This window comes from Numida meleagris, chromosome 7, assembly GCF_002078875.1.
Source record: "Numida meleagris isolate 19003 breed g44 Domestic line chromosome 7, NumMel1.0, whole genome shotgun sequence".
In the NCBI taxonomy this organism is placed as follows: Eukaryota; Metazoa; Chordata; class Aves; order Galliformes; family Numididae; genus Numida; species Numida meleagris.
In genome coordinates this window covers 21,625,306-21,634,424 of record NC_034415.1, presented here as the reverse complement: position 1 = coordinate 21,634,424, position 9,119 = coordinate 21,625,306, and the positions used below count along the sequence as shown (strand labels likewise).

At 44.8% G+C, this 9,119-nt stretch overlaps 1 protein-coding gene across 2 annotated transcripts; it reads left to right on the top strand.

Moving 5' to 3' along the window:
- DMBX1 (diencephalon/mesencephalon homeobox 1) lies at positions 1,272 to 7,034 on the top strand. Of its 2 annotated transcripts, none has more exons than XM_021405565.1 (4): positions 1,272 to 1,437; positions 4,818 to 4,996; positions 5,807 to 6,161; positions 6,618 to 7,034. In XM_021405565.1, the coding sequence occupies exons 1-4, from the start codon at positions 1,284 to 1,286 to the stop codon at positions 7,016 to 7,018; spliced, it is 1,089 nt and encodes a 362-aa protein (XP_021261240.1). In that variant the 5' UTR covers positions 1,272 to 1,283; the 3' UTR covers positions 7,019 to 7,034. The 2 variants fall into 2 exon arrangements, with proteins under 2 accessions (XP_021261240.1, XP_021261241.1); XM_021405566.1 differs by having other exon boundaries at positions 1,284 to 1,435; positions 4,801 to 4,996.

Below are 9,119 nucleotides of genomic sequence, written 5' to 3'. Positions count from 1 at the left end.
TTGGGTGAATTTTGAGTTGAAATATTTTGAAAATGAATTCAAAATTGCCTGGATTTGTTGATACAGGGCAGATCTGATTTTTCTCCCCACTTTGCTCAGCTAGCTACAAAATACATATCAGGACCCCTTAGATGCATTACTCAATAAATCAACTATTGATATTAAAATTGTCTGTCAGTATTTTCAATAGACTGAAGAGACCTCAGTACTAAAATAAGCAGCACATAGTTTTTTATCCTAACAGGATTGCTATTTACCGCATCAGGTTCCTCCTAAAATCACAGGCGTCAAGCCGCCTCCCTCCAATGCTCCAATGATCAGTGATCAGAACTGTTTTCCAAGAGGCTGCCTACACATCCTGCCTGCTTTCCTTCAGCTTGCACAGCCTAGCCTCTTTCTCTCAATGGCCATTCATGGCATTGACTTTCCAGATGATGACTCGCTGGTGTAAATGGAATTTTTTGAAATTTCCTTTTGTGGCAAATGTTTCCCAGCTTCCTTTCTGATGTCTTATGAGCTACAGAAGCAACATCCTGGAGGCCCTCCGTCATTTGTAATGTGGGTGAATGAAGCATCACTCGGCTTTTGGGATCCATGTTAGCTCAGTTTTACAGGCAGTATGCTAAGAAAAACAGCTTGAAGTTTCATGCAGAGCCCACCTTGGAAAAAAAAAGCTATTTGTTTTTTTCAAATAATTTCTTTGCTGTTGAGCTATGAGACTTCAGTATTTATTGCAAACCTTGACTCCCTCTTTAGTGGTGACATTTTTGGCCCTATTAAGCTACAGATTTATTTTCCTTTACACCACATGCTTTCTTTCTTTTTCTTTTTCCTCCTATCATTTGTGTTTTGTTAAGAAGAACCTTAAGGAAAATGAGTGGAAATAAATTATACGTGAGTAGGTTCAGATAAAAAAAGATAGCTTGACATTATAGCAACGGGACTGTGGAAAAGCCAGCTGTAGGCAATGACAAGAAGAAACATTCAGCTGATACTGTGATGGAGCTGGGCTGGTTCATTAAAAGCACTGATAATATGACTTCTTTTATTATGGTATGTATGTAACAATGATGAAAAATCCCTTCTTGCCTTTTGTTCTGCATACCTTGTGTAGCATAGGGTCAGATCTTGATCTCTGAGCTTGAAAGCCGGATTGGTATTATTGGTATTTTAGGAGATATTTTGATTCCTGTCTCCAAACCTGCAGGCATTGCAAGGTTGGGAATGAGTTTGGGATCAGTGCTTCCAAAGATTTGGCTGCTGTTTTGCAGATTGATGTCGCCATGCAGCACTATGGGGTGAACGGGTACTCCCTGCACGCCATGAACTCACTGAGCGCCATGTACAACCTGCACCAGCAGGCAGCCCAGCAAGCACAGCACGCGCCCGACTACCGGCCCTCAGTGCATGCCCTCACCCTGGCGGAGAGACTGGCTGGTAAGAACAACCCACGGCTTTTGCCTTTCCTTGGGAAAAGCCTTTGATTCTTGCACCCTGCAAAACTTTCTTGGCAGGGAACACAAACCCTTGGTTTGACCTGTTTTCCCCTGTTTGATAGTGAGTGTAACAGCATTACCATCATACTTTCATTAAAAGGGAGCACAAAGTCCACATAATATTTTATGTTTTGGTAGAGGGAACTGATCAAAAATAATTGATAGGGACCTGAATGTATTTACTCATACTACGGTAAGGCAAAAACATCTGCTCTGCTTCTCAGCCTACCATAAACATCCAGATCTGGCTGAGATCATCAGAGACTTCTGCAGTTCAAATGGCCAACAGCAGCCACATTAGCACTTTGGTCAGAGCCTGGATGTGGTGTGGCAGACCAGATGTGACAACAGGAGAGATGCAGAAGCACTGCAGTAGTATACTGATGCTAAAGCGACAGGTTCCGTGGATGCAACTCTAGAGCCCTTTCCAGAATAGACACATCTTTCCTGACCATCTAAAAATCGCTCTTTTCGCTCAAGCAAGCTTTGTAGCTGTATGATATACTGAGAGGAAAAGGGTGAATTTTCAGGACAGTCCACTGAAGTGAGTATGCCATGGAGGCAAGGTGGTAAGGGTCGTGGTCTCTTTCTGTCAGTGAACCACTCGAGTCTTCATGGCAGTAAATTTCCCTTATCCATCTGCTGAAGGAAATGCTAGTAGCGGCCTCCTTAAAATGATTACTCGTGCCACTCACTGCAGCCTGTGGGATTGCTGGGAGGCCGTAGGGCAGAACTGGGAGTCACTGCCTCATGAAAAGGAATTCAAAGCAGAGAGAAGAAGACTAATTCTGGCTCTTTCACTGGCTGCAGAGTGAGGACAGCTGAGCACTTTGCTTGTCCTGGTCACCCATTTGCTCTTGCTCTCAATATTCCAGCACATAGGTGGTAAGAGGGGAGTGGATGAACCCAAACCTACAATGTGCCTCCCAGACCTTGGGTCTCAAGGTGACCCTTTTCTAGACACAAGGGTCTCATGAAAGATTTTTGTCATCACCTGTTATCTTTAACACTACAACACAGAGATCTTAATGTTTTTAACCTTAACTAAGGTAAAAGAAGAGGGAGATGAAAAGATAGAATAAAAAGCTCTTCTGGTATTGTTGACTGGGAGATTCAATTGGTCTTTCAACCTCTTATCTTTAAAATTAATGCCCCACCTGGAAGCCTTTCTGAATTAAATCCCGCAGTCCCCTTGTCTGCTTATCTTTGGTAGAAACACATTACATACCTATGAGCTGGTTCCTTTGCGGTTGCTTCACATTCTGTTACTTCTGAATATCTTTCAGTGCAGGGTTATAGATCTCATTTGCCTTCCAGGGACAGTCAGAATAAAGCAGCACAAAAGCAAATGACCTTAAGTCAGAAAACAGAGATTTCTGATTGTAACTGCAAGGCCTCACCTGCAATTTATATTCTTCTTGCACAAAGCCTGAAAACATAGTTAAAACATTAAAATAATTGCTGGTTAGCTCTCGTTGGAGTGGCCAAACTTAATGCATGAGCTGCCGCCTCTGGGAAGCTGGTTGGTCTAACTCTGCTCTAGTAATTCGGGAGTATTGCAGCCTCCAGGTAGGGTGTTAAACCAGCGTCCTTTCTCCTGCTTCCTTCTTCCTGAAACACAAATGTTAGCTTTGTAAAACATTTAGGAGTAGCTTCAGCTTCAGGTCATTGCCTCCAAAGAGGCAGTTTTACCAGAGTTTTAATTCCTCAAGAGCCTGGATACCTTGAACACAAAAGTCTCTTGTATGCACCCTGGACCATATTGCATTTGGCTGAAGCCCTTTACCCCAGTCAAGTCTTTTCCAGGTTGCCAAAACCGCATTGCTTTGTCAGTATCCCAGAAAGGCGCTGCAAATGCTGACCTAGAATGAAACAGCTGGAAGCTGGGAAGAGGAATGCTCGAGCGGTGCAGCACTGATTTGCTACGCTCGTTAGCTGACATATTTGGAACCCAGCTGCATGGTTCTATGGCTGGCCTGACAGCAGGTTTTCTTTTACTGTTTACATTCATGCCACAGTACTCATGACAAAAACACAAACAAACTGCAGCGAGAGCCTTCATCGGGCTCCTCACATTGATAATGCTGATTTTTCTCCCTGGTAGGTTGTTTTCTAGTGTGTACATCCCTCTCTTCTACTGGAAGTCACATTCTTAACTGAATTAAAAATGATACCAGACACCGCTAAAGCTCTTCCTGCATTTTCCTCTTTGAGAGCAAACCTCTTGCCAGACTGGGTATTTCATTCCAGCACTGCAGCACAACATGTCCCAACTTGAGTAATATAGGGATTTTTTTTTCATTTTAAAAGAACTTATTTTCGTTGATTTAAGATCTTCCTACTCCCACCAACTGTTGTGCAATAATAACGCCTGTGGTAAAATAATAAGCCCTTAAATGTGGGCCTCAGATTTCCCCCAGCCTGAATTTCTCTTCTGCCCTCAATTTTGCGAGCATAGTTTGCAACGTCAAACCCTCTGAGCAGCTCCTCTATGAAGAAGGGCTCAGCACATGAGCTCTGGGCTTGCAATCAGCGAGGCTGGGTTGGGTTCCTGGCTGCCTTTTCTACCCCAGATGCTGGAGTGTGTCCATGCTCAGTAAAGCACGTGCTCTCGAGCTAAACACAAAAGCACACGAGCTTAAGTGCTTTCCTGAACTGGAGCCCATAACGGTTTTCTAGTGTCATGCCTTGAAGACTACAGAGAGCAACACACAAGACACTGCAGAAGAGTGAGCTCAGCCTGGTTTCTGGGAAGGCATATATCTTCTAGTGCAGCTACAGTCAACAAAACAGGCTTGGGAAAGCTGCGTTTGAGCTGCACGGACTCTTCCCACTGATCAGCACACCACATCATGGCAGCATTGAAGCCTATCAGAGCTCTGCCTATGGCTTCAAGGAGAACATGAGACGCAGTGTTGGATTCCTCTCCCAGTTGCAACAATGAATCCACACACTTTATTTTCAGTTGTGATTGTTAATGAAAGAGTCTTATGAGGTCTATGCCACCTTGAGGGCTGCATATCTTTGTATTCCACCCCACTGACACTGGCTTATTTCAACCAAATTTAGCTCAGGAATCTCAATAGTTCTCACAACTGTCTTAGAAAGAGGTTCCTGCTCCAGAATAAGCTTTCTAGACAGAGGTTTTACCTCCTCAATCAGCAAAAAGCCTGCATGGGTTTTATTAGATCTAGAGTCCATGAAAACACCATTGTGTTGGTTCATTGGGTGTTAGCAAGTGCTTCATTCAGCTGTCAGCATACAAATTCCAATAATTAAATTGGCCACTTTTCTTGTCTTCCAACGGCTGTACATTTCAAGACATCATTTTGGAGGCACGTTATGGATCCCAGCACCGCAAACAAAGGCGAAGTCGCACGGCTTTCACTGCCCAACAGCTGGAGGCACTGGAGAAGACCTTCCAGAAGACACACTATCCAGATGTAGTGATGAGAGAGCGGCTGGCTATGTGCACAAACCTGCCTGAAGCCAGAGTCCAGGTACTGCTGTTTTGTGTGTTTGTGAGTGGGGATGATTAAATGAATGTCCTGGGTTATAGAATCATAGTACTGTTTGAGTTGGAAGGAACTTTTAAAGGCCATCTGGTCCAACTCCCCTGCAGTGAACAGGGAAATCTACAGCCCCATCAGGTGCTCAGCCTGGTCTAGCCTGATCTTGAATGTCTCCAGGGATGGGGCATCCACCACCTCTCTGGGCAACCTGTGCCAGTGCCTCACCACCCTTACTATAAAACCATTTTTCCTTATATCCAGTCTAAATCTCTCCTGTTTTAGTTTGAAACCATTTCCCCTTGTCCTGTCGCAAGAGGGTTGACCAGCTCTCCCGATCCTTCAAGATATTTCCAATGTAATGAAAAATTTTGTAGCAGATACAATTATCAAAGAAGAGAGAGAATCAACAACCAAAAAAAAAAAGAGCCCCAACTCCTAAACCGTCCAACTGAAGTCACAACATATGCTAAAGAAATTCTGAATCCACAGCGTATTTTTTTAATTTAGGGTTGTCTGAAGTGCACACTGGTTTTCATCTGTTCTTTCACATTTCTTTGGGGGAAATTTTAGAAACATCAACAGAAGTCTACTTATTTATTTATTTGCGAGGCTTTTCTGGCTTTCTCGGAGGAACAGAAACCCAAGTAATTCCATCTGCTCTTTTCCACCAGTGTCAATAATTGTAACATCTCAGGCCAATGTTTTATTTATTTATTTTTTTAAGTTCCAACTAGTCAAAATAGCAAGCATTACATGTGCCAATCACCATTTTCCCCTTTACTGTTTGTGGCATTGAAGGTTTGGTTCAAGAACCGGAGGGCCAAATTCCGGAAGAAGCAGCGTAGCCTGCAGAAGGAGCAGCTGCAGAAGCAGAAGGACTGTGAAGGTAGCCACAGCGAGGGGAAGACAGAACCTCCTGTGCTGGAGACCCAGTCCACAATACCTGACACCGAGAAGACCCAGAGCCTCCCAAGCGAGGTAAGCACGGACCTCAACCTAACCTTGTCGGAGCAGTCAGCCAGCGAGTCAGCGCCTGAGGACCAGACTGACAGAGAGGAGGAGTTTAAGAGCACCTTGGATGAGGCTAAAGTGGACAAAAGCCCTGGTGTGGATGGCAAGGCTTTGAACTGCAAGAGAGCAAGCCCAAAAGCAGGTGAGGGGCAGAATCTTGGTGGTGACTGGGATCAGGACCTTGGTGTTTCCAAAGGCGATGCTGGCGGTTGGGTATAGACCCTTATTCCCTATGGTTTGGTTGCTTGCATGTAGGCTGCCCAGACTTGTCTTCTTGTCCCCAGTGCTAAATGTGTCCCATGGAGGGCATGATGTCTATTGAAGCAGGACAGCAGAAAGAACAAAGACCTTCTGCTCAGATTGCAACCTGGGGAGAACAGTGTCCATTAAGAGTGGGAAAGCCACAGAAAAGGTGTCAACCCCATTTCTATGAAATAAGATGCTTGGACTGGACACGTTTTACCCTTTCTGTTCTAAAACAAAACAGTTTTGCTGCATAAGAGAAGACCTTGCTGCAGCCCGAACCCTACTGGGTGCAGATCAGTACACACATCCAGCCTGCCAAAATAACCTCCATCCCCTCTATCTCCTGTTACAGAGTCTCCCATCAGCGCGACTGTGACGCCTTCATCCAGCAGTGGCCTGGCTCAGACTCATTCCTACTCCTCCTCACCCCTGAGCCTCTTCCGCCTGCAGGAGCAATTCCGCCAGCACATGGCAGCTACCAACAACTTGGTCCATTACTCCTCCTTCGAAATGGGGACACCATCTGCCATGCCCTACTTGGGCATGAACGTCAACATGGCGCCTCTGAGCTCCCTGCACTGTCAGTCATACTACCAATCGCTCTCCCACGCTCAGCAGGTCTGGTCCTCACCCATCCTGCAGGCCTCCAGCTCCCTTCCAAGCCTGAACAGTAAAACAACAAGTATTGAGAACCTAAGGCTCCGGGCAAAGCAGCATGCAGCGTCCCTTGGGCTTGACACCCTACCCAACTGACTGCCAGATGGGGAACCATTGCCCATAAGAAGATGCACCAGAGGTTGGCACCAGACATGTCACTCCTGGAACCCCTTCCACCCTCATCTCTTCCTGGAGTAAGGTGCTCCCTTTCAGGGAAAACTTTGCATTTACTAATGTCTTACTAGCACCGCAATTGCATCAGACATTGCTACTGGCTTGGTCTTCTTTAAATATTTAACAAGGAAGGGGGAGAGAATGTGTGTTTAGACAGATGAACTGTCCCTTTGGACTGCTGTGAGTTAAGCCTGTAACGTTCAGAAGAAGCCCCCTCGCCTCATCCCCACAATAATATGCCAACTGTGTTATGAACACCCTTTTTTGTTGTCGATGCATTCTTTGGGAAAACAAAGAGTCCTGCTTTGTCGTGTTCATAGTTTATAATGTTGAAAGCATCCACCGCCTGTGTGTTACTGTCAGTGTTACAGAACTGTGGCCTCTTTTGCTTTTATTCCCCTTTCTCTCCCAGTTTTGGTAGCTAGACCCAAAGTTACAAATCAGCCATGCTCCTGACCTCAGCTTGCATCTAGTTGCTCTTCTTGGGTTCAGAGTCTTAATGGTGCTTACGGCAAAGAAAAACCATTATGCAATTCACTGCTCCACTTCTCTGCTAAAGCCGATATTATTGCAGCCAGGAAATGATGCAACGGTGAATTTCCTGTTTAAGCACTTCCAAAAAGGCAAGCGTTTTTCCTTTATTTTCTAATAGCACTTGTTCACAGACAGAGGACAAAACACTGGCTGAATGCTGTTGGCTGGGGAGAAGAATGAAAGCCAAATTCACTTGACTACTTTTGACTAGATTGTTTCCTCTTTGGTCTTCAGTGAAGTGTAAACTCCCCTATTTACAAATTATGGGGTTTTCTTTTTGGAGAGCATTTTGGTCTAACTTCAACAATAGAGAACAATAAAAACTTTGTATGAACTCCTACTGTGTTCATACACCATGAATTATATGGTTCCTTGACAAAACCACGATTAATGCAAGCTGTTCTTAGAAAAATGCTCTGATCACCAAATTCTACCCTCAAGCAGTGCAGCTTCAGACCCCAGTTAGCAAGTGAGAATGTAACAAGTGAAAAATGCTGCAATGCTGGAGGCCAAGTGGGGTGATAATCGGGGGCTTTCTATTCTCTGCAGCAAGGAGGAATAGATACGCTTGCCAAAAGTACAATGTCCTCAAGTAACCAAAACTCACCAAATGCAAAGCGATTTCAGTCCACAGCTTTGGTCTCATTTCTCTGGAATGACCCTTCATTTTAGTAATCCACCCAGAGTGTTTTTCCTTCTTGAGAAGCAACCTTTCTGCCAACCCAAAGGACTTTTTCTTTTCCCCCCCCCCCAAACCAAATAAATCCTTTGAACTCACCACACCAAGCAGCAGGGAGGGAGGAAACCTAGATCTAATCTAATATCGCCTAGGACCAAAAATGCAGACTGGCTCTGTGGCAGGTGCTAAGTTGGAATCCAAAGGGTGTCATCCGGGTCTGCCACTAACATGCAGCAGAGCTGTGCTAATTCACTGCAGGCGATCATCTGGCCCCTTCTTGATTTAAAGAAGAAATGTAGAGCAACGTGTGCGTGGCCTACAGCCCCTCTCGCTCCCGCCTTACTTCATACCAATGCAGAAGCCGTGGGTCAAGTTACCTCTTTAATCATGAGGGGAAAAGGGAAAGTGTGTTTTCAACTCCACTAATGCGTCTTAAAAAAGCGTCTAAATCCCTTAAACTGAGATGTAGGATAGCCAAGTTTGGTGGGAAATTATGTTTTATCCCTCATAAAACTGTAGCAAGAAAGGGAAGGGCAGCTCCTCAACTGCACAGGACTCCAAGGTAAATGGAACATCTTCCCTAAATAGTTCTATTCTGCCAAGCACTTCAGTTTGGGGCTTTCTTTCCTTCTGTAGTTTTCCTGACTTTGTCAGATCAGGTCCTGTGACCAGAAGAATTCTATGCTTTGCCAAAACCAAATCTATTTGTAGGAAGTCGATTTTTGGCTGCCACTTTCAAAGGACTCCGATTAAATTAAAACCACCGAAGCACATTTACTGTCTCCAAAAAGATCCCTTGAACATCCCAGC